A 26,646-nucleotide genomic window follows, 5' to 3' on the forward strand; every position below is an offset into this window, starting at 1 on the left:
TTCTCTACAAAGACAAGGTCCTCTATGGGGTTGTTTAGTGCCCAGCTCCATGTCCTCCACAGACTCCTCACTCTCCATACTCAGGGTCCTGGGAGCAAAGGACGCTGCTTCAAACCATCCATGAATCCCAGAAGGTTATCATCTTCTCTTCTGTGCTTTAATTGGCCTTTGGAGAAAAGGAAGGGCTTGGTGAGGACAGTGCTCTGGTATCAAGGAAGCCTCACGGATACCCTGCTGTGATGAGCAGGAAAGGGCAGTCAAATGGTACCATCTGAGGTCTGTACACCACTCTCCTCCTTTACTCCCAGAAACGAGACAGCAAGCTGCTTTATAACTTATTATCATTATCATTGATAATTTAATTAATAATATTTAAATAATATAATAATTTATTATTAATTTAAATAATATTTATTGTTGATTGTTATTTCTTTTTAAGAAAGTCACTGACATGTCTCTTCTGGAGAAGCAGCAACACACAAACGAGGCTCTACTCAGCACAGAACTTTGTCCCGGCAGGAGTTGAACCACCTCCCCTCCCTGGGTAGATGTATTTTACATCTAAGGATGCTCCCGGTGGGGGCCTCCCACTAGTAGCATCGGGTCCATAAACTCCATGCCTGTTGATGGTTTGTCTTTCACTGACTCTCGTCTTGTCATCCCCATGTGTTCTTTCCTTTCTTCTGTCTTGACACATGCTGGTGTGCTGAATGGTGATGCCATCAACACAATACAATTCTAAACCCCCAAGTGCCAAGCTGATGGCCTAACTTTCAGTTATTTTTAATCATACAAACCACATCACAATGGCGTAAGAGTTCCAAAGACACAACATGCTATCTCCAATCCATCATCTAAACACAAGTTCTGTTTTATACCTGATGTTCTCCAGCTGAATACAGCCGGTGATGGAGTCACTCCTGTCATGCGGTATGGACAAGCTGATATTTTGTTTTCTTGGCTCATGTGACACCTTCCCATGTAGTTCAGTCTACATATGCACATTTTGTTAAAGTTGGGTCATAATCCATTAAGTGACTCTATGTGCTGATCCACCCATGTGGCAGACAATGTCCTCCCACATCCAAAAACACTGCCACAGTGAACGCCATCATTTATTAGACTTGTTCCTTCTCCATTAAGATTTTAAGAAAAAGTTAGTTAGATCAAACAGGATGAATGTTTGTTTTTTTTCAGTTTTATGGCCATGTTGCTTGCCAAAAGAAGGGTTGAAATTTACAAAGCAATTTAACATTGGCTATTAGCAATTTAAATTTGCATGACGTAAGCTGGAAGCCAAAGATCTTTCTCCCCCATATCTGGGCTGCATTCTCTCATGTACACCACACGACTCTCACTTACGTATCTTTGTTATGTTTTTCAGTATTTTCTGTACTGTCTGCCCATCCTCTCCTCAACTAAACTACTACACACCAAGGCCATTACTGTTCATTTTCTAGCACCATATGCTATGCTTGGCAGGACCAGGAAGTACTCCTGACTGGCACCGGACACCAGTTTACAACGCTACATTGGCACAGCAGTACACTGGAGAAGAATTGCTTCTCCAGTCTGAGGGAGATTTCTCCAAGAGCCAGAGCTATTTACCCTGGTCCCAGGAAATCCCTGTACCTACCTGCTGTTCTAACCAGACCACCCCAACAGAGACAAGCCAGTTCAAGCCTTACAACATTTGTCTTATGCCCTATAACAAACTTTAAGACCTAAAAGATACTTCTCAAAAACTGACCCAAGAGACTAATTATATTTTTTTCAGGGGAAAAAATCATGAAAAATTTTAATTATTTACTTGGAGATAAAAGCTTATTTCCTTGCTCATTGATTAGCATATTAGTATAGAAAATGTCTGAAATATAGTGGTTAAAATGGAGAAAATTGTCAACGCCAATTCTTCAAAGCAAGCTGCCACTCTACTTCACTCACGCTTACAGAGTCTGAAGCCAGTAATATTATCTGCCATGTGTTCATCAATAAATAAGGACAAATTCATTAATAAGTAAGGATACTTCATGACTATATTCAGAAATGGCCTTAGAAAAATATTTTCTGGAAATTACCTCAACTTCTATATACTCAATTTTAATTTAGTCAATGGCACTAATGACCTATAGTCAGTACTGGACTGAGGCTGACTTGGATGAATTATACTCACTTTCATTCATAAAAGCCCCTGCGTTCATATAAAAGCATAGAAGTCTGAACTATCTGAAAAAAAAATCACCTAGACACTAAAAAGTGCAGGAAGTTCAGTGTCTTTCATTTTAATAGATTTAAGGAAAATAGATCTGGCTAAAGTTTTAATGTGCATGATCCCATAACACAGTCAAAGATTAAATAAAGCAAAGGGTAAATCATCTGTCTTCTGACTTAGAAAGCACATAAAGTATATATTTGCTTCAGGACGCACACACACACACACACACACACACACACACACACACACACACATAAACTTTAGTCTTGTCTACCAAGGAGCAATAGGTGTCTCTGCCTGAAGATATTCCTGCATATCACAATTAGATACATTACTGACACACAGTAGATGGAGGGGCCCAGGTTGGTGGTATCATAATAGCCTATAATACAGAGGATTTTGCACAATATAAAAATATGTCCCATTGTGTCAACAATGCTGGAATTAAAAAGTTTTGACATGGCTTAGCTCTCAAAAATAAATTTATAATGGCAATACAATACATCAGTTTCAAGGAAGAAAAATCTTGCTATAATCATGGGAAATTTTAACTTGTCTGATCACTATGGTAAAAAATGAAATGGCTACAGCTATTTTATAAACAAGAGTTCAGCATGAGAAATACACAGTGTAGGACCACAAGCTTTTCAAGAAGGATGATAATACAAATCATTATTTCTAGCAACATGGTTCACTTTTTCCAAAATTAATTTCTAAAAAGTAGAAATTGCTCATGGGTATGAACTTAAAATATCAAATGTGCATACTCTTGGCTTCATCTGAAGAGGGTTTTAATGGTTATTCACTATGGTAGTAGAAAAAGAATAAAACAAGATATGAATTGAAGAAAGTGCGACAATTTTCAAATAGTTCAGAGGGGATAAAGACTTTTAAAATATGGAAACTAAGATGCGGTCAAGATCCACGTGGAATGTGCATCATTTCCATCAGGCTCTGTGAGGTACCAGGAACACCTGACATCTAAAAAAACCCACAGACTCCCCAGGGATTTTCTTTGCTCTCAGCCAATATGGCTATTAATATAACAAGTTCCTTCCTGGCTTAAGCAATACCCAGGCACAAAAGAAACCCAAGTCCAGTAGAGTGAACAATTCTAGACCAAAGTCTGCTGCTTGGATGTGATCGATCACACTAGTGTTCAGACTGGTACTCCTAGAGTCTACTGGTCTCTCTGGTGGCTTCTGGAGGCTGTTTCCCATGCTTCTTCCATTAGAACTGAGATCTCATGATTATGTTGCCAGATTTAGCAAATAAAGATAAAAGAACTTTACACTTTAGAGAATGAGCAATTTTTAGTAAAAATATGGCCCACTCAAGATCTGTATATACTTAAGCTAAAATTATTCCTTGCTATCTGAAATTTCAATTTATTTAGGCATCCTGTATTGTATCTGGCAACCCTACATTCATATTTTAGCATCCCAACATGGGCAGTAGGGGAATAAAGTATATCTGGATGGTCAGAAACAAGGGTCATGATGTCTTTTCTGTAGTCACGAGAGGTTGGGGACAGAGTTGGATAGCAGGGAATATTGTAAATATTCGCCTTTTGTGCCACTCTCTTGTGCCATGGCTTTTTCAGAAAATAAAAATCAAGGCTCACGTGTTTAGGTGTTGTACTTTCTGTTGCTTTTCTCTACCCAAAGAGTCCACATCTAAAGCCCCCAAATACAAAGACGATAACTGCGTTTTATGTTTTACCAGGGGGCTGTTTCTCTCACTGTTGGCTTATTTTGAGACAGAGTTATGAGAGTGATATGTGAACCAAGCAAACAAATCATTGGCTGTGCTCTGAATACAAGATAGTGCCATGAACTCCAGCAATTTCCAGATCCTCAAGCATGTCTTTATTTTATGGACAGTAATAGACAGAAACAAAGAAAACATTTCTAGACATCCAAAAATAAAATCCAACAGTCAAATAAAGAAGAGGCTAATAGAAGTAATAGTTATGAAAAAATCACATATTATGATTTTTCATAAATCATAAAAATCATATTGTGCTCTACAAACTTGTTATGGAACAATGCTCTTGTATATTATAAAGATTTGTCACTTGTATTGGCTTAATAAAAAGCTGATTGGCCAGTTAACCGGGCAGGAAATATAGGTGGGGCAACCAGAGTAAGAGAATTCTGAGAAGAGGAAGGCAGAGTCAGTCACCAGCCAGATGCAGAGGAAGCAAGATGAGAATGCCTCACTGAGAAAAATGTGGCTAAACATAGACAAGAGCTTTGGGTTAATTTAAGTTGTAAGAGTTAGTTAATAATAAGCTGAGCTAATAGGCCAAACATTTTATAATTAATATAATTTTCTGTGTGTTTCTTTGGGACTGAAAGGCTGCGGGACTGGGTGGGCCAGAAGCTTCTATGTACACATTATACAGGAGTGGCAGTTATGAAGTCATGAGATGCTAGAAAGGCAGATAATGACAAAAAATATAGTTCAAATAACCACACAGAAAGTCCTTGGGCTTTTCCTCTTCCCTGTTAACCGTAAAGACATTTCTGGCAATTTCTTTGCTGCTTGCACCCCCATGTCTAGCTGGATGAACATCGTGCAGAGCAGAAGAAGCTAAAGCTCCTGCGGAAGCAGCAAGCACAGACCCAGAGAGAGAAGGACCAGCTGCAGAGTGAACACAACCGAGCCATCCTCGCTCGAAGCAAACTCGAGAGTCTGTGTCGGGAGCTGCAGAGGCACAACAAGACACTGAAGGTATGTGGTACCCTGGCTTGGGATGACACGTTTCTTAGCTAGTTGCATAAATACAGGCCTCGGCTCCCTGGAGAAACGATGACTTACAGCCAGAGAGAAGTGCAGTCAAATGCTGGATCTGACACTTGCTCATTTGTGATCTTCAAGTTTTTACCTCTGTAAATGGCTTCTCCCATCATCCGATTGTGTGGCTGGAAGGGAAAAACTAAATGAAATTCCACATGCAAGGGACCAATGCACGACAGCAGTGCAGGCCCAGAGGAAAATAAGTGCCATTCCTCTCTTTCTTGCTAGGTTGAGTTTTTTTGTTTGTTTTGATTGACTGATTGTTTAGATAGCCCTTCATTTATTATTGAATTATTTTTATTTTTACTTTAAGTGTCTGGGTATTTTCCCAGCATGTACGTCTGTGCACCACATGTGTTCCTGGTGCCTGAGGACATCAGAAGAAGTCATAGAAACTAGCATCGTAGATAGTTGCACTCTGCCATGCGGGTGCTGGGAATTGAACACAGGTCCTTTGGGAGAGCAGCCAACGCTCAACCCTCGAACCATCTCTCCATCCTTCAATCACCTCTTAAAAAATTGCAAAAATTCAGCATTTATAATTATTTACTGAATTCTACATAATAGGGCATAGACACAAAGCTAATTGACATGCTAAAGTGAGGTGGTGAGCCAAAAATATCAATAATTGTCTGAGAAAAGAGGCTACTTTAACAAACACTGACTGGCTCTTTAAGATTTAATGACTCAATTTAAAAATAATAGACTAATCACCTCATTATGTCTGCATGGGTTTCATCAATTACAGCATGGGTCCCTAGAAGTGTATTTAATTTGATTACCAGCTCCATTCAAAAGTAAGACGTAGGGCTCTTCCAAATAAGTCAACTTGCCTCCACAGTCCTCTTTCCAGTGGTAGATCCCAAGGCGGCAGACACACAGTAATTAATCAGACAATATTCCTGCAGGGACATTATTACTATATCTGTTTACAAGGAGATTCTTAAAAAAATATAACAGACATTAAGATCATTAACTATTTTGACGAGCAGGAAAAAAAATAGTGGTTCGTCATTGCTGAATTATCTTGTCATTTTGGGAAATGAGAAGCTAATGTGATGAACTGTGACTTTCACATTGCAAGGTCCAGAGGATGGACATCTGGGCTTTCTTCAATGATTGTGTTAAGAACCACCAGAAATCCAGGTTAGATGGAGGCCTGAAGACAGGTGCATCATCTTCAACTCACAGGATAGTGTTCTGTGTTTACAAAAGACATCAGTCTTTCCATAACGTCATACGGTGAAGAGATGGAAATTAAATCAGATAGGGTGGGGAATGTGTTAGTGAAAGGTTCCAAGGGAGAAGAGTGTGGCTTTGACCCTTTAGGACTTTGCATGTGATGTCACTTGGTCTACACAAATGGCCTTCAGGGAGTTTATATCTCTACTGACAAGGAAATGCAGTGATTCTAATCAATAATTTAAAGTGTCAATATAAGAATTTAAAAACAAAATACTAATCTATCTTGGATTATTTGTCCATGGGCTGGGACATATTTAATTTGTATTGTTTATCGTATATGGAGTAGATTTAATTTGTATAGTGCACTATAGGCGGAGACTGCTTGTTCATTCCCAGCTGCCCAGGCCCAAAATAATTACACAGAAACTATATTAATTACAACACTGCTTGGCCTATTAGCTTAAGCTTCTTATTAACTAATTCTTACATCTTAAATTAACTCATTCCTATTATTTTGTATTTTACCATGAGGCTTATGGTTTACCGGTAAGGTCCCTGGTATTTGTCTCCTTCAGTGGCTACATAGCATCTCCCTGACTCCACCTACTTTCTCTATATATCTCTGCTTGGAATTCCCACCTTGCTCTATTCTGTGCTAGCATAGGCTCAAAGAAGATTCTTTATTAACTAATGGTAACAAAGCACATTCACAGCATACAGAGGGAAATCCCACATCAGCCCCTCATGGATATTCTCTCTTGATGGACAACCAGTGTATGCATTATTCCTTAAGCCACAACTAGCTTTGGAACTGTCAGTATAATCAACAGTCTACTTCTTTCAAATACATCATTACTTCTACTGACGTTAGTTTTACCATGGTCACCTTCTGTCTTTTTAAATAACTGATTGTTTTGTCATTAAGAACGTTCCCGTAATAATCTTTATTTTGATATTTACATTTTTTGACGTTAATACAGCCCTTTAAGTTTTCTTTTTTTTGTTTGTTTGCACAGTATATCTCCTTTCATCTGCTCATTTTCTACCTGGGTCTATAAAATACATAACTCACAAAGACAGGATAAAGCTATATACTGATTCTTTTCATAGGCACGGCATCTGCCTTTAACTGGGGTACCAGTACCTTAACAATAAACATGGTATTTTCTATGTTTACTGTGACTGATATGACTGAATTAAATAGTAAATACCATGTTTATTTGTTTACAACATACATAACCTCTCTCTAACCTCAGAACTGTATAACCTCAACCTTTCTCTCTTCTGTTCTTTTATTTATTTCCTGCCTTCCAATTTGAAGAGTCTTTCTTTTTTAATTTATCTCTTGGATTTAAAAATTATACCTCCTTTCATTATTTACAGTGGTTAATCTATGGTTACAATCAACATTTTTAGTTAAATTCCTAGTCTAGAGTTAATATTAAACCACATCACATACATAGAAACACTAAAGCTAAGTAAGTGCAATTATTTCCATCTCTAAGCTAGACTCTTCCAAGTATATGTATTTATAAAGTCCATGAGACAACAATATCATTTTTTTGTCTTTACTATCATCTGTATTCCTTAAAAAATGAAAAAGAAAACTGACTTTTATCTGTTCCCAGATACTGGACTTTCCTCATGCCTTTTTTATTTGGTCTAAAACAACATTGCTCTGTCTGGCACCATTTCCTCTCAGCCTAAAGAGCTCCCCAATAGAGTTTGTTGGATTCTAGCTCGGCTGGCAATCAATTCTCTTAGTTGTCCTTTATCTTTAAGATGTCTTTTATTTATTCGTTGCTCTTCCTATTGAGAACAGTAATTATTGGACATTGAAGCTGACCATTGATGGCATCTGTCTATGGATCTTCCATTTTATTCTGGCCTCCATTTTTCTGATGATGGCAGCAGCAGTAACTTGAGCTGTTACTCCTTCTCCTATGACATGTCATTTTTCTATGTCTATTTTCAAAGTCTTTCTAGTAATTTTTTACTTTAAGAAGCTTCATATCTACTAATGGTTTTGTTTTTAATTAAAAAATGCTACGTATATGAGTGTAAGTATACCATATATGTGTGGTACTTACGGAGGCCAGAAGAGGGTGATGGATCTCCTGAAGCTGCAATTAGATGGTTCTGAACTGCCCCGTGGATACTGGGAATCAAACCCAAAAACTCTGCAAAAGCAGACAGTGCTCCTAACCACTGAGCCATCTCTTCAATACCTAAAGGTTTTCTTTACATATATTCCACTTGGTATTTGCTGAGCTTTATGTATCTGTGTTTTTTTTTTTTACCAAACTTGGAATTTTCTCATGTTATTTCTTCAAATATATTTGTTAATTCATGTTCTCCTCCTTCCCCTCTCCTGAGATTCTAATTGCATGTCTACCAACCATGTGACAGTGTCCCACAGCCACCTTCTTGCCTTCTTCAAGTTTCTGATCAGGTCACTTCATTGTCCTTTCTCTGTTATCTCTACTATGCTCTAGGTCCATAGAATGATTTTTAAATTTCTAACTACAGAGTTTTAAGTTTCAGGACTCTGACTTGCTAAAGATTATTTTTCTTGTCTGAGATTTCCTGTTTTTAATTCATTGGAAAATATTTCCCTTAACATCACTGAAGAGAATTATAACACCAGTTTTATAATTCTTTCTTGTTCTTTTCACATTTGGACCATTGTAAAACAAGTTGTTTATTTGCTTGCTGTCTTTCTTTTGATAATGTGCCAATTTTTTTGGTAGGGTTTTCATATGTCAGCTCATTGCCAACTGTCCTAGATGTCATTGTCCTAGATGGTATGACAATATAAAGACTCGAGATTTTATTATCATGTTATTTGACCTTCTGATGCTATAATAAAACACCTTACAGAAATCAACTTAAAGGAGGACAAGTTTACTTTGGCTCACAGTTTCAGAGATTTCAGTCCATGGTCATTTGCTGCCTGATTCTGGGCCAAGATGAAGAAGAGCATCATCATCAGGAGCACACAATAGAGAAAGTTGATCACCTTAAAGTGGAAAGGAGGCAGAAACTTCCAGAAAAGGGCTCCAGAGACAAGACAGACCTTCAAAAGAATGCACCAGAAGCCTACTTCCTCCAGCCAAGGCCCACTTCTCACCAATGATTCAGCTACAAAGGCATCAGTGGATTAATCCACAGTAGATGCAATTAGCATTGTCATGGTAGAATCACCTCTCAAAACCCAGCCATCTGAGGGACAGACTTCCAACACATGAGGTTTTGGAGTATACACTACATATATAAACCCCAACTATACTCTTCTGGAAAATGTTGACGATTTTAATTCAGTTAGTATGGTGGCTTCAAATACAAACTTTTGTCTCTTGGACAGTGTAGTGCCTGCACTACGGGATGTTACACAAGCCAGGAACTAGGCTGGAGATTTAAAAACATACACACACAGACAGAGACACAGGGACACAGGTCATCCTTGAAACAAGAATGCCAACTTTATTGTGCTCCAGGGATCCTTAACTGATAACCACGCCCCAGCTCTGGGGATCTTTCAGCTGCAAAACCCACCAGAATTCACTTCTCTGCCACCAGGAACTCATGAGGGTCTCATGCTCAGAGCAGCTGCAGGCACAGGAAAACAAGTTGTTTTGCCCAGTTCACTCCAGCAGGCAAAGGGTCTGAGGCAGGCAAAGAAAGTCAAGGGGCCAGGGGTCTGCAGCCCCCATCAGGACAGCAGTCCAAATGTCCGTTCAGTTTTTTTCCTTAGCTGGATTGCTTTGAGTCCATCCTGCAGAAGTGTAGATCAGTGTCGCTCATAGATTGGAGAATTTTCTCCATAGACTTCAGGTTTTTCTCCCTCTGTGACTCTATTCTTTGAACTTCCTTCTCATCTTTCAGTGGTTATCCAGTTTCCCAGAATTTTGCACTCTTCTTCCTATATGCAAGATGGTAGATGTTCTAGGGAAGGTGAACATATCCCAGTCTGTTTCCAGGTCTTCCTACAAGCTCAAATCTGTTTAAAGGGGGAAAGGGTGAGAAACTTACATTATATCAAGTGCTAATTGGCCTCCGGAGTCCAAGACTGTTCTTTGTAGAAAACTGAACTTGGCATGGCCTTCTTTGGCCATGCTATTAGGGCAGTCTCAGAACGTGGCTTTAAAGTCCAAGCTTTAGAAGCTTGGGAAGGCATGGAAAAAGAATGCAGAGTCAGGCCTTTCAACCACCATACATTCCTTATAAAGTGTCGTTCCCTCCCCCCCAGTGAGCGAAACACAAACACAAACCTTAACAATTTGGGATAATTGGAAAAAGGCCAGTGAAGGGTCTTAGCCAGGTACTTGTTTCGGCAACTCCAACAAGTACTTAAAGGAGTACATTTTGAGCCTGGAACTATATTGAAAAAGAACATTTTGCTAAATTGTGGGTGGGTTGCTTAAGGAATATAATTTTGGTAAATAAATAAGTGGTATTTGTTAACAGACTATCAAGGTATTTTAATGTGGAAAGAACTATCGAAATCATCCCATCCAAGCTACTCATGTGTCTGCACACAAGTTAATAATGTATCAATCATTAAATAAACATTTACTGAATACCTATGGATTATGCACCAGGCACGGCATCAGTTTTAAGATATGTGATGTTGCTTGCAAAGTCGTTTTCAGCTTTTGTCTCTCAGTCATAGTAATATCTACTTTGCATATATTCTTGATTATTTAAAAAATGATCTCAGACATTGTCCAAGTGACAGCAAGTTATTTATTAATGAAATCAATTTAATAACATTTAGCAACATTTTTTTTATCTAGCTGCAAAAACAACATAGTTAGGAATGTTGTTATTTGGGAGGATGAGGCAGGAGGGACATAAGTTCAAAGATAGTCTGGGCTACCTCACAAGACCTTGTATTCCTCCTCCTATTAAAAGCAGGGGAGGCAATACAGTACAAAATTCAAGCTGACATTTAATAAAACAGAACTGAGTGGCTTGACACATGTTTAATACAACTCGCTAACATCTGGAAAATCTCAAATGTTCTCAGGAGCATGACATAGCTTTTTCCACTCACACATGGAATCTTTATAAATAAAAATGAAATTAAGTACATGGTCTATAGTCCAATAATTCATAATTTTGGGACTTTTAAATATATCAGAAGCAATGAATGTCTTACTCTTTCACTGATAGTTGTAATCATTTTTAGTGATATATGTAATAAGAATTGGTATACAAAGATAAATAGTATTTCAAATAGTCTTTAGATTAAGAAGTGTCGTTTTTCTTTTATTTTCTATTTATTTACTTTTTTGTTGTTTTTTTGAGACAGGGTTTCTCTGAAGCTTTGGAGCCTGTCCTGGAACTAGCTCTTGTAGATCCATGCTAGCCTCAAACTCACAGATATCTGCCTGCCTCTGCCTCCTGAGTGCTGGGATTCAAGGCGTGCACCACCACTGCCCAGCTGCAGAAAGTGTCTTTTATAATATCTCTGAGAAGCTGCAGCATGAAGAAGTTACAATTCTCGTAGCCAACAAGTCAAGCAATATGCTAATATTATATAGGAAAGTTGGAAATGAGTGTTAAATAAAAATACTTCCAGAGCATATATTTTCCAGATCAGTTTCTGTTTTGATCACATTGTTCTATCCCAATAATGACTTGTGCAATTACTCCTGCTAAAATAATTTTCTCTTTTTAAATCCTGTTACATAATTTGAAGTTGGTAGGCAACTAAATGCAGTGTAATTTTACTTGCCAACAACGAAGCAAGCTTTCCTATTAACAATTAACCAGGACTGAAAGGAATCCGAAAATGTACGTATCATCTGTCAGCAGTGAAAACGTGTCTATCTTGGGGATAATATAGCAAGAGCAAACCCCCTATTGTAAAGGGATGAAAGGAACAATTAATTACAATGCAGATAGTTCTTAGTATAGAGAGAGGAATCTGGGCACATTATTAGTAGTCAGCAATGAATGTGGAGTTTTGATGTAAGAGGAAAAAGAACAAAAATAACACAAAGCAAACTTCCAGTTTCTTGATGGTAACTAGTGGTGGGGGGGGGCTGATAAACTGTTTCATTGTTACCATTTTAGAGTTAAAGAGATTTCAAACTTATGGCCTCCTAATTCAAAATTTACAGCGCAGGTATTTTAGTTATCCCAAATGACACCTAAAATGATAGTTCTGTCTAGAAATAAAACATCCATCATATTTGGGAAGATTTCCTTTTATATTTTTTAATGTGTATCAAAGCTTCCTGATAATACCTTTTCTTATTAAGAACACTTGGTGCTCTTGCAAAGGGCCCAACTTCAGTCCCCAGCATCCATGTGCGGCAACTCACAATCACCTGTAACTTCAGTTCCAGGAATCAACACCTTCTTCTGGCCTCTCTGGGTACCCACATGTATGTGACATATACATATACAGAGTCATACACATAAATAAAAATAAAACCTAAAAGAAATAAAAAAGTTTATATTATGATCACTTATTCTTATATAACCTGGGTGATACAATTATGTGGTCAGTATTCCTTGGCTTTACATTGATCGCTTTCCACCTCATAGCAACACAGCAGTCAAACAACTCATGATCTATGACCATCGCTCGCCAAATCCCAGTGGTCTTTTTTCCAGGGCACAACTAAGAGATCAAAGCTTTGTGACTATGTGACTGTCTGTCAGAAGTCACTGCTGGCCTTCCACTCGGCAGGAGACTGCCGTCTTTACGGAAGCCTGCTCATCACTGAGCATTGCCTATGTCTGTACTGGGAGTGCCCTCATACATATATTTAGGGATTGGGCAACTTTAGCTGCAGAGAACTGAAGAGAAACACCCCACTTGCTCTGCTCAATGGTTCTCTCTGAGACCTTACCCGGAGGCCTCTAATCATGGGCGCTTTCTAAACCCGCACAACTGTCCTATTCATCCACAGGAGGAAACCCTCCAACGGGCACGTGAGGAGGAAGAGAAGAGGAAGGAGATCACGAGTCATTTTCAGACTACCCTGACAGATATCCAGACTCAGATCGAGCAACAGAGTGAGCGAAATATGAAGCTCTGCCAGGAGAACACGGAGCTCGCAGAGAAGCTGAAAAGCATCATTGACCAGTATGAGCTCAGGGAGGAGGTGAGAACTACATCACATCACACAGCCCACAGAACTGTGCACAGGCCCAGGTCTGGGTTGTGAGAGGGAGGGGCTTGGCTAAGAGACAATTCATGGTCAGCCCTCTTGATTAATTAATAGTTAAGGTTGGGTTTCTTTTACTAACCAAAATAAAAGCAGGCAATCCTACAAAACACCTGGCTGAACTCACTTCGAAATAAAAGCAGTAAACCTAAAGTGGTAGGCCGTGGGCACACTTATCCTGCACAGTACTTTGGCCCTTTAAAAATCCTTTCCATGTGGACAAAAGATAATTCTACTGTCTTCGTTAGGATCACCATGCCATCTCAATTAACAAGCTGATACTAGCATTAATAATGTAATAATTATAATATCATTTATTTAGTGTTTAATTCGTGTTAAGCAATGTATTAGGCAATATACTTTGCACACAATATGTCATTTGTCTCAATTTTACTATCAAACAGAAAACACTATCTATAGAAGTTACTTTATATAACTTTTTTGTGTGACCAAACATCTAACAAAAAGCAGTAGAAGGAAGGCAAGGTAAGTCCTGGCTTACAGTTTTGGAAGATTATTCCACTGTGGCATAGAAAACATGGGAGTAGGAAGGGAAGGAATGGTGACCAGAGCAGGTAGCCAGCTGGTTCCACTGGGTCTACGGATAGAAAATATAGAACAATGGTTTCCAATGCTCAGATCAGCCAGGACTCCAGGCCATGAAATGGCACCATCCACAGTTAAGGTGGGTCTTCCCGCCTCAATTAAGCTAACCAAGCTAGATAATACCTCACAGGTGTACCCAGAAATTAACCAAACGTAGACAGTCCCTCATAGGCAAACCCAGAAGTTAACCAAATGTAGACAGTCCCTCACAGGCATGCCCAGAAGTTAACCAAACGTAGACAGTCCCTCGAAGGGAGAGGCTTTTCTTCCCCAGTGAGTCTGGATCCCATCAAATTATCAAAATTAGCTACCACACTATCATTTCCACATTTTATGTATGAATTCAGCAGCCTGGAAACTAGATCACTTACGGTCACAAAGATTTTCATTTTCAGTATTTTACATTGAGACGACAAGCAGCTGGGTTGGTAATATGCTATGATTTTATCCAGAAAATAATATTTGAGTCAGGACCGCATGATCACAGCAGTTAGGGAACCCCTCACAGCAAGCCATAATGTTTAGCTATCTTCTCTTGTCACAAGGTTTGATTCCATCCAGGATAGAGGTGTAAAGGAGAAAGGAAGAACCAAAGGCAAAATGTCTATTCTCCTGTCATATGCCTATGACGTCTGTCACCTCCACCTTTTGAAGCTTCCTCTGAACAATGCAAAGAAGGGGGGAGCTCTCACCAATTTATGGCTTTAATATAAAGCCCTTAGTGAGGCCAGAGTGTTTATTCCTTAGAATGATAAAGACTAGGAAATTTGTATTCATGTGAGTTATTTTCCATCTTTGCTTTTCTAATCATTGCTCATAAGCCTGGCTTTTATGCGTTCTTTTCCCTTAGCATCTGGACAAAATATTTAAACACAGAGAACTGCAGCAGAAGCTGGTGGATGCGAAACTTGAACAGGCCCAAGAAATGATGCAGGAAGCAGAGGAACGGCACAGACGGGAAAAGGAATATGTATTTATCCTTTTAGTCGGTGTTCATATGCAATTCATCTCATTGTCAGGGACTCTCTAGGAAAGCTGTCTGACGATGGCAGATCGCTACACTCACTTAAAAGCCCAGGCATCTGTGGGGAAGTCAATGGGCTAGCCCAGTAGGAGACACTGGGCCTATCCCATTATTCACACAGAACAGTCATTCAGCATCCTCAACAAGTGTTTTTCAAGTGCCTATTATCTGCTGAGAGCATCTGAGGCGTTAGATAATAGCTGGGAAGAAGACAGAGAAGGGCCATCTCCTACCAGGAGGATTAGAGGCTGAGTGGGAAGAGACAAGCAGTAACAAGCAAAACAGGAAGGGTATTTAGATAATAGTAAGTTATTAGGCAAATAAGGAAGGCCTGAGGTGGTGCTGAAGGGGGCCTTCCTTAGACTGAGTGATCAGGACAGGCAGGGAGGGTGTATGAGCCATGTCTTCTGAGGAACTGGCTCATGGGAGTCTTCTCCAGCAGTGGTATCTTGTCACCAACAAGGTTTGATGTTAGACCTACCACGGCATCCCCCACACTCAGGAGAGGGCCAGAGAAGGTGGAGGAAGTGGAGAAATATTCAAGATGTGGGGGTAATCAGGGTACAACTGTGTAGCTTTGTAGGGTTTGGGGAAGCGGTTGGATCTTATTCCAAATTTAATGGGAAATGACTGAGCCATTCTAGAAAAGGAAGTGACATCATCAGCTCCCATGTGTACAGGTTAATGTGTCTCCTGAATGGAAAGTGGACTAGAAAGAAAGAAGGCAGGGGTTCCCAGCACAAGCCATATGAGGTGTGATGATGACCTGGATTAGGAAGGTGGCGGCTAGAAAGAAGAGATGGAGATGACAGGGAAGTTCTGCTGAGAGATCAGTCCCAAACTGGAGGTTTCTCCCTGCAAACAGAATAATCAGAGATAGCCAACAGACTGGCACTGTTGGCTCCAAGAGTGAGCACCAGCACTCCTCGACCACATCCTCAGATGGCCAGAGGGGCCTGCAGGTCTTGTACCCGACAGTGTCTTGGGCTTCTCCTATGATCAATAGTGTATCCTTGACTAGTAGCTCTAGGTTATGGCACAATTATCTGGAAATCAACAACTAGCATTCTCATGGCATACTGTAGACATGACTTAAAAAAAAAAAGAAAAACTTTTCTGAGCTCTGACCAGAAGATCCAAACCTAAACAAAGACTAAAGCTGTGCATCAAAACAGATAAACAAACATTACCTTAATTCAAAACAACATGCTTACCCATCTGCTCCCAGTTCCACCATGTCTAACCACAGTGGCTATATATGAAAGGCTTCCTCGTGGGAGAGAGATGGGGACTCTTAGGACTAGAGGACTCTTAGGTTCAGAATAACCCATTCAACTTTTCTGTTTATCAAATGTGCTGCAAGGGTCACTGATAGCCAAACCGTCTTGGGTAATGAAAAAGCACAGATTTCAACCATGCCCTATACATCCTAGATTGTATTCTCTAAGGGGGGGTCTACCCGTTAGTGATCCCCTGAGGAGAGTCAGACACATGTTTGAAGGACTATGTCAAGAACCATGGATAAAAAAAAAAAAAGAATGTATATTTCTTAAGGCATCACGTGTGATGTGGCTGTGTTGGAGAATAACTAAGTGCTAATTTCATGGACCAGTTGCATGCAGTCAGGCCCAGGTAGGAGAGTCTGGAGATGCTCAAACTAAGGTTGATGGTGGTGGTGGGAGAGGATTGCTTGGGAAGCTCCCGCAATTTCTAGGGAATCTTTTCACCAATGAGACTGGAGAGAGGTTACATTTTGAGTGATTGATACTTGATCTGGATCCTTAATTTTTTTTTTTTTGTTAAAGACACTAGTTCCCTTGGGAAATCAAACATATTAAACTAATTGTTTTCTTAGCTTTAACTTTGTTAACTTATATTTGCAAAAGTCTCTCTCCTCAAAAAAAAATACTTAAGGGACAAAGTGTAAGAAGAAAGTTTTATACATATATGGTAAACAAATGGCAATTTGAAACAATTCGACTTTCTTCCCATGCATTCTCTTTTCTCCTAGTTGCTGAACCAGGCAGCAGAGTGGAAACTTCAGGCCAAAGTGCTGAAGGAACAAGAGACAGTGCTGCAGGCTCAGGTGAAGTGGGGAGACCAACATATGGAGGGTTGGGGTAGTCTCCTTCTGGTACCAAGGGGCTGGGACCCAAGATCCCTGCGCAGAGCTTACAGGTGGCAGGGCATGGGGAGTGGGGATGAGACACGAACAACCTCACATTTATTATATTTAAGAAAGTAGAGTATTATGTCTATGCAACAGAAATGACGCGACCAACATTGCTAGGCCAGAGGTCTGCAGACAAATGATGTCACTGAAGAGGTCAGCCCCAGCAAGCTAATGTCCAGCTTCCCACTTTCCCTCCTATTTCTTTTCTGTCACCTGATCCACTGCACAGCTAAGGTGAGAAGAAATGTAAACCTGTTCAGAAGCATCTTTATACCTGTCGATCCTAAACAGTCTTCACATTGGGATACTGTCTCTAACACCAAGAAAATGAGAAAAATGGAGGCCAAGTTTCTGTGTTATCAGAGACTGACCTTGTCAATGGTGAATGGCTAGGAGTGGTGGGAAATCAGGAATCCTTCTGATTTGGCTTCAGGTGTCATTGGCATTTTTGTCAGATTACTAGAATTCCCACTTTGGGCTCAAAACTATAACCTCCTGGGACAACTGGCTCTGTGCCGAAGCCAGGGCAATCCCTCTTCCCTATTGGCATAGGGCTCTGGCCCTCCTGGAAAATATTCTCTGTCACAGTCCACAGAGAGACTCTGAACTGCTGTTGGGAGAAATGCCCAAGTCCTAAAGGGATGGGGAGTTCACAGAGAAAATGGATGGAAGGTGAGGGCATCAGAAGTTAGAACTTTATCTTGGCGTTAAGACTGTAAATGTTTATGCACTGACTTTAAAATTCTACTATTTGTAAATAAGTAAATAAACAAACAAAAGGTGCATACTTACTGCATAAATGAGCAAATTCAACAAATGCCATTTATTGTAAAATACATCAAGAATAAACTTAAAATAACAAATTGCAGCAAACATACAGGTGACTTTGCCTGGGATAGCCTTCCTAAAGCATATTTATGAGATGTGTACAGAGAATATGATGGGAAACTGTTGTCCCCTATAAAATACATCCTTTGAAAACATTCAAGAAAAGTTTTCAAACTAATTGAGGTTTGAAAGAGAATGTCTCTGGATTGTCATAGAACCACAGGGCTACCTTTGAGTCAGTTGTAGAACTCATCAAATCATGGTGTTGAGAGTGGGGACCAGTGGTGGGCCTCTAACCTGTGGACAGTGGTGGGAAAAAAAAGGTGTGACTCTACTGTGTGAGATAGAGAAAACCCAGAGAGTCAAGGTGTGACTCTACTGTGTGAGATAGAGAAAACCCAGAGAGTCAAGCCGGAGCCTCTGGTCCATCTCTGCTCACTAAACACTGAGCTTGAGAGAAACATTGGTCAGTACTTGATGCGAGGCACTGTTCACATTGTCTACAACAAGAAATCACTTCGCTAAAGACCAATAATTAACTTGAATGAGTAGCTTCATATTAGTTTCTAGACTACAGAGCGACTTATTCAGCTGCCAACAGAGTCCGGGGTGTGTGTATGTGGCTGCCAACAGCTGTGTCTGTGTGTGGATATGTGTCACGTCCATGTCCTTGTGTTGGTGTACACATCTGCACATGTGGATGTGGAGGCCAAAAGTCAGTATCATGGATCTTCCTCAGTCACCGTCCACCTTATGTTTCGAGACTTGTCTTGAAATGAATCTGGAGTTACGCCATTTGGTCAGACTAGCTGGCCAGCGAGCCCTACCCATGGCCGCCTATTTCCATTTCTTTAGTGCTTTGATCACACTGCTGTGCCTGGCTTCTTTAAGGTGGGTGCTGGGGATTAGAAGTCAGATCCTCATGCTAGCATAGCAAGCATTTTACTGACTGACCCATTTCAATAGAACCAAGGATCTGGGAGTTTAATGGTGTGGGAAATGAAGACATAGACAATTTCTCAACTCTATCCATTCAAACTTGAGAAGTATTTACCAGGCGGACATTCCTGATCCCCCACCCACCCGCTGATCCTGAATGAGTCCAGGTATTAAGATCAGGGTACTGGCTCTTTCCACAGAAGTGCCGTGCGACCTGGCCAACTTACATAACCGAATTCTATTACACGCTTCCCTTGTTTCTAATTGTCCTTAAAGGAGTAGGCACAGCAGGAAGTCAAGGGCTTGATGCCCACTTTTAAGAGCTGAGCAAGAAAAATACCAAAGGACAGTTTACTTGTTTTCCTAGATTGGAAGTCACTTTCAATCACGAGGCAGCACTGGTGAGCTGGGAATGTGTTTCTCACTTAGGAAAGTGGTGTCTGGCTCTCAGTTGTATAAACTGAGGCAAGAGCAGCTGTCCTAGATGATCAGTTAGATACAACAGTCATGACTAATGGGGTGTCGTCAGATCAGTAAGGATGAAGAGAGTAGCAAATGTGGAATGCCGGCAGTGTCTGACAGCACAGACACAAACTACCACCCAAGGGGAAAGATCAGGGAAAAGGTATAATCATAGTCTCTAGACTCAGATAGCCTCTCCTTAGCTTTAGACAAGGGGAAAGCCCTCTACAACAGCTCTGGGGACAGGACTTGTCTCATTGTAGAAGGAGCAGTGGGCTGCGTTCCTGCTGCCCAGTTCATGGCTGCCTGGCTAGCTTATGCCCCAAAATAACACACAAACTGTATTCATTTAAACACTGCCTGGCCCATTGTATCTAGCCTCTTCTTGGCTAACTCTCATACCTTGCTTAACCCATATTTAGTAATCTGGGTAGCACCACGAGGTGATGTCTTATCAGGAAGATTCTAGTGTACGTCCATCTTGGGCTGGAGCTTCATTGCGTCTGTCTGAGGCATCTTACCTCACTTCCTTCTACCCAGCATTCTGTTCTGTCTATTCCACCCACCTAAGGGCTAGCCTATCAAATGGGCCAAGGCAGTTTCTTTATTAACCAATGACCTTCTTCCATCATCTCATAGTCTTACTAACATAACTTCTAGGCATAGTTCCAACCATTTCTTCCTCTAACTAGAACTTGGTGTTCAGGTAAAGCAACACATGAGGACCAGCTTGATATCGTTCAGTGTGTACAGGCACTGACTGCCAAGTTTGGTGATTCCCCAGATCCCATATGTAGAGAGAGCTGATTCTCAACCCTGGAAAGTTATACTCTATGCTCCACTGATCCACATGGCATTCATGAACCCCAAACACAAATAACTGAATACAACAACAAAAAAGTGAATAAAAAAATAAAAGTGAGCCTTTTGGTCCATTTTAAGGTGATATTTTGCAGCAATTTGTGTAACTTTTAACCATGAAGTACTTGTTTATATTTCTGTCCCTGGCATGTTCCTGGCATGATTTCTCGATTTCCTTTCCACATTTCTCTGAAACCCCACAGTGAAATTGGAAATAGCTCCTGTCAAATGAAACACACATTGTGTCAACATGATAATAGAAGGCCAACTCTATGGTATAAATATCCACCAAGGAAATAAGAAGTACAAAATTTTAGTTAGAATAAAATAACACTGGTTCTGGTTACCTAAGCAGTTGAAAAACTACATAAATTGTGCTGTCTATGATAAAGAGGTCCAATAGGAAGGAAAGGAGAATATTAAAACATGACCACTTAAAGAAGTATATGAGAAGTTGTTTGATGTCTGTGGAATTGTTTAATGTGGCATTGTTTCTATTTTGCAACATGAAAACATTGTGGAAATGGTTGTACAACAATTCAAGCATAACAATATTGGTCTGCATACTTCAAATGGTTAGGGTGATTAATTTTGTGTGTATTTTTACACAATTTAATTTTTAAACAAAGCAAAGCAAAAATGGCAAATTGGAATAATCTAGTAAAAACTAAAGATGATGAAGAAATACCCAATTCTTGGCAAAAATGTGACAACCTGAGTCTGCTCCATAGCACAACCCCACAAGGTGCCTGGAGAAAAACAACTCCTCCACATGCATGCACGTGTGAGCACACACACACACTCGCCACATACTAAATACATATATTTAAAATATTTGTTTTACTATTGTCAGTGCATCGACTTGAACACAGTAATAAATTCAGTCAATAATAAATCTGCATTGGTGTCACATGAAGGAAAGAAATCAAAGTACTGACCCTTGTTATTATCTAATCAAGAGTGAGTCCAGATCTGACATTTCGGTTGTGACCCTAAGTGTTTAACCTCTGAGCTAGCATTTCAGCCCCGTGAGCCCAGGTTTGAATTCTCTACTTCACTCTTCCTGTGTCTTCTGTCATCCTGATTTACCTGTTGTATGAGCCTGAATCTGCTGCCTGCCTGAAAACTGTCTTGTGAGTCTCTTCCTGTCCCTTTGTCTGTCCCCAATGAAGGGCTTTGCTGCGTAATTATTGAACAGCACAGAAAACATCACATGGGAAAGGAATGGAAAGGAAGTTTACAGAAATTATTAACAGTCTTCTAAGGGATTGAGTCATTGACTCCAGCTGATCCCAATGACCCCAACTGACCCAGATAACAAACAAACAAACAAACACTGTCAAGTAATATCCAAATGCCCCTTTCAATATTTCTGGGAGATAGTCATGTATAAGATAGACTTTGAACTCTATTTGCTGTTTTCAGCAAATGATTATCATATTCATTCTTGGGTCAGGATAACTTAAGATTACAGCTATTTATTAGCTTAGGTATAAAAGCTGATCACATGGAAAACCCAAGGCAAATAAAGCTCTGACTTGGTAATTTGTATCGGAACATCTCATAGTCAAGTTGTCATTGAGTTTGTTTTCCCATGAGGAGTGCAAGTACCTCAAAAACAAGACCCATGTGTTAAATAAATATCTTTATATATGTGGTACTTATGTATGTTCAGTGATCAATAGATGTTTGTAAAAAATTAAGAGGAAATAAAACTGTAATGATATATGTTATTTTATTCTTTAAAAACATTTTAGACAACAATAAGAGGATTCAATAGATTCTTCAAAAGATAGAGCCCAAGAAATTGGAAGAAAAAAGTTGTGGAGGGGAATAAGGGGGAAACTGGAGGGGAGGGAACGGCAATGAGTTTGGAAGGATGGCTGAGTGAGTAGAGCACTTGCTGCAAAAGAATAAGAACCTGAGTTTGAACCTCAAGTACCCATGGAAAAGCCCGGTGACACATGCCTATAACTGTAGCACTGATGGGTAGAAGGGACAGAAAGATTCCTGGGCCTTTCTGACTCACTGAGAGACCTTCTTTCAAATGGTAAGGTGGAGAGCTATAGAAGACACCTACAGACAGAGAGACAACAGACAGACAGACACACACACACACACACAAGTTTTAAATGAAAATTTTCAATCATGCTTACCAAGCTACACTGACCTTGTAGTAAACATAGTAACTGAACATATGACTAACCCTGTATTGAGAATGCCTTTAAATCATTTTTCTTCTCAAATAATGAACAACGACATGTTTTTTCCCCCCTGGAAGCATTCTGAAAGCAACCCTAAAATAGATGTACTCTTTCCTCTGTTTATAGCTCACTCTCTACTCAGGAAGGTTTGAGGAGTTCCAGAGTACACTGTCAAAAAGCAACAAAGTGTTTGCCACTTTCAAGCAGGAAATGGATAAAGTGAGTACTGCGTATCCACAAAGATTGACATTTTTTTGTTTTGACAGGCAATTCTTTGCATTCATTTTTCCTTTGGCTAAGGTATTTTAATGCATTTCACGATGCAATGAAATTTTTATAAGCAGAAAAGAGACTTTCAGTAGGTGTGTGTGTGTGTTTTTTTTTGTCTTTAAAAATTTTTCCAGTAAATCAATCTAATCAACAGTCTCAAAATGCTAGGATTCATTTTTTTCTGGAATGAGCAATATTTATTCATCTTGATAGCTAGCTTTAAAAAGGACAGAATTAGCATTAAGTTTAAAAATCTCACCTTCTAATGGTTAAAAACAAATGTCTAAGTACCTAAAAAATACAACACTAGCGTTGATAGATTCCTTCCCATAATTGTAATATAACTGATGAATCAAAATATGAATAAGAAGATGGAAGAGTAAGTTCAAATACTGAATTTTTAACTATTCTCTAAGTACTGTTAGGCTATTTACTTACCTCTCTTAACTTTTATTTTTCTTATCTAGAAACTGAGATGTTATTTTTTCTGCATAACTCACAAAACTGTGAAGTCCAACTAAATCAATCTATTAAAAGTTTTTGCAAACCTTTTATAAATATAAGGTACAAATATTACCAACAGACATGACATTAACATTCTATTTAGAACAGTATCTTCGCAACAGGAAGTCAGCATCAGCATCCTGTCTCTGACGACAGAGGGTGAACGCACATGCTGTACAAGTCTGATGACGAGTTTAGATCCCTAGAACCATGTTCAAAACTGGGTGAGGTGGTGATACACCTGTGATCCTATGACTCCTCCAGCAACATAGGAAGCAGAAACAGAAAAATAGTCTGGAAGCTCATGGGCCAGCTGGCCTAGCACAGGGATGCATAGCAGCTGAACAAGAGAGACCCTGACTCAAAACAAGGTAGATGAAGATAACTAGCTGATCCCTAAAAGTTGTCCTCTGACTTATACAAATATAGCCTTGTGCACACACACATGCTCACATGCGCACACGACACACACACACACACACACATTGTGTTTCTGAACAGGCACTGGCATTAATTATAAGTGCAAGAAGTATCTTTCAAAATCTATTTTAGTGAAAAAATGTAGCCTTTACACTAATATTTGTTGCTAGTTTTCTTGGTTCTAAGTAGATCTATCCATTAGTTATTTTTTTTTAAAATTCTAGAGTGGTAAGATTAAAATTTTATTTCAAGATTGCATATTTTGAGAGCAGGATATTAAATCAAGTTTTCTTAATCTGAAATTCATTTATGGACATTAGTTAATCCAATAATTCCCAGATAATAAACAACAAAGACCCTGGTATGCATGTTTGTGTAACTCTCAATATGGCCCTATATCTTTTATCAAATTATTAAAGTTAACCTCTTAAATTTACAAATGCCTAATCTGGCTTACATATGATCCAAACAAAAAATCCACTCAAGACCCATCTACCTTTTCTTAGAGCAAGAGCTGATAGTCTGGGCTCAGCCTCTGGCCTCAGTGGGTGCCTAAGACAACTTTGCTCAAGAAGGAAGCATGTAGTCAGACATGGATGCACACACCTTTAATCCTAGCACTTACCCAAGAGGCAGAGCAGGCAGATCTCGGTGTGTTCCAGGCTAGCCTGGTCTACAGAACAAGTTTAGGCCAGCCAGGACTACAGAATTAAATCTGGTCTCAAAAATAACTGAAGTAAAAATAAAAAAAGAAGCAAGCACCCAGGTATAGCTCATGAAAGGGAATGATACTGACCATCACCCTTCAATTTATACAAGCAGAGAGGAGATTCTACAATAAATAATATTCAGTAATCTTATACTCAAAAAAAGAATCTTATACTCAAAAAAAAGATTTGATCACTTCTATATCACCCACATTCATATACAGTGACTTCATTTGTTGCAGAAAATGAGGGATTTCTTTTGCTAACTCACTTAGATATTAATACATGTCCTTGAGCCTCAGTTTCCCCATTTATTAAATAGGGAGGAAAATGGAGCCTTTCTCATAGGACTGTTTCTTTTTTTTTCTTTTTTTATTAGTATGGAATTCATGCCTTTCCATGCTTAAAACAGACCATCTGTGTCTATGATATCTTTTTTTTATTAATTTATTTATTAAAGATTTCTGTCTCTTCCCCGCCACCGCCTCCCATTTCCCTCCCCCTCCCCCAATTAAGTCCCCCCCCCAGCTCGAAAAGCAATCAGGGTTCCCTGTCCTGTGGGAAGTCCAAGGAACCCCCACCTCCATCCAGGTCTAGTAAGTTGAGCATCCAAACTGCCTAGGCTCCCACAAAGCCAGTGCATGCAGTAGGATCATAGAACTGTTTCAAAGATGAAATAAATGTGTAATAATCGTTCTGTGAGCTCACCTAAATTTACCCTATAAGCATAAATAAAGAGAAGATGAAAAGCAGCTTTTTGTGAATACGCAAATTATCTACAATTTAATACCTAAAAGCAACCTCGGCTTTCTCACCCTGATAGCTTCTACTCAATAAAATAACTGATTCAAATTGCAAGCTTATTCATGGGTCTCACGAAGGAAAATTTTTATTTTAAATGAAAGAGAAGTCAACAACAACAATGTGTTCCTAAGTAGTTTCCTTCCTCCTGAATTGGCTCCCGTGCAGTTAAGTTTATTCATTACTGATCTAGAGGACTCAGAAATAAATCACTCCTCTTCCACAATCTTCATTGTTGACATTGAACGTTTGTTTGCTTCGCCAGCTGGTAGCAAAAAGACTACCCTTGGTGTCACATGTGGAACTAATTGCTTCCTTGAGACATTAACTCCTCGGGATTAACACTAAAACACTCTAATTTCTGTAGACAACTAAAAAAATGAAGAAGCTGGAGAAGGATACAGCCACATGGAAAGCCCGATTTGAGAACTGTAACAAAGCTCTGTTGGACATGATTGAAGAGGTAAGGCAATTCTTTTCTTAGCTTTTATCTCCATCTCCCCAATCCTATCAAAACAGTCAATGTAACCTACTAATGCAAATGATTGTGTTTGAATACAGGCTGAATTCCAAGGGAGATATGACACATTAAAATATAGTGAAAAGAAGATTAAGGATCATTTAGAAATCTAAGGGAGAGTCAAAGACCTTTGTAAACCTTAGTCACAGGATTATTGAGTAGAAAGCTCTGGACAGGCAGGACAGGCTCCAAAACCACAGAGAAACCCTGTCTCGAAAAACCAAAAAAAAAAAAGAAAAAAAAAAAAAAAAGAAAGCTCTGGCACCAGGCCTGCTGGATTGTAAAGGTTTTGATGAAGGTTTTACTTGACCTTGAATTTCTACCATTTAGCACTCAGCAAGTACAATGAATGGATTGGTTTGACCATACTGAGAGAAGACACCAACCCAGATATCCCATATGTAGATTATTTTATAGACAGATATGAAGAAAGCTTTTTAAAAACTCCTCCAACAGGTATTAGATTGCTGATATTACGCTGGAACCTGCAGGTTTTTTTCAACTCTAAAAGCAAAGATATATAAGCTCTGACATGAATGCCAGGGCTTACATGTGAAGACCCTTCGTGTTAACAAGTAAAAAAGGTAACTGGGGTGGTAATAAGTAGTAAGATGATTAGGATCACACCCATGCTCACACACACGCCACTGTTAACAGAGAAAAGAAGAACTGAACAGCTGACGCAGCCAACATCATGAATAAGCATGTGGTGAGTGTCTGTGGTTATAATTAACACGTTAACTATTCATTCCAAGTTGCAACTAATTCCCAAGACACGTGTTCATGATTCATCAACATGAGTCAAATGGCTGCTGCAGTTAGCATATAGCAGTTTGTCTATGAAGAAGGCATATCCCTAGAACACATACAAGAGTCCTGAGGGTGAAGACCCTCCGTCTCACTCATTTCATGCAAACTCTTGCTTATACCCTCCAGTTCTT

The 26,646-nt window shown here is 39.5% G+C and overlaps 1 protein-coding gene across 1 annotated transcript in view; it reads left to right on the forward strand.

Annotated features, from left to right (window-relative positions):
* The window catches only part of Txlnb (taxilin beta), a 41,897-nt gene that overhangs the window by 11,057 nt on the left and 4,194 nt on the right, over positions 1-26,646 (forward strand). The window contains exons 4-9 of the mRNA XM_041653253.1: positions 4,781-4,951; positions 13,129-13,323; positions 14,843-14,962; positions 17,028-17,102; positions 22,610-22,702; positions 25,553-25,648. Coding sequence (XP_041509187.1) covers positions 4,781-4,951; positions 13,129-13,323; positions 14,843-14,962; positions 17,028-17,102; positions 22,610-22,702; positions 25,553-25,648 — 750 coding nt within the window. The remainder of the gene's footprint in view (positions 1-4,780; positions 4,952-13,128; positions 13,324-14,842; positions 14,963-17,027; positions 17,103-22,609; positions 22,703-25,552; positions 25,649-26,646) is intronic.

This window comes from Microtus oregoni, unplaced genomic scaffold (assembly GCF_018167655.1).
Source record: "Microtus oregoni isolate MIOR12 unplaced genomic scaffold, Mior012 000006F_ref0000085, whole genome shotgun sequence".
NCBI classification, from domain to species: Eukaryota; Metazoa; Chordata; class Mammalia; order Rodentia; family Cricetidae; genus Microtus; species Microtus oregoni.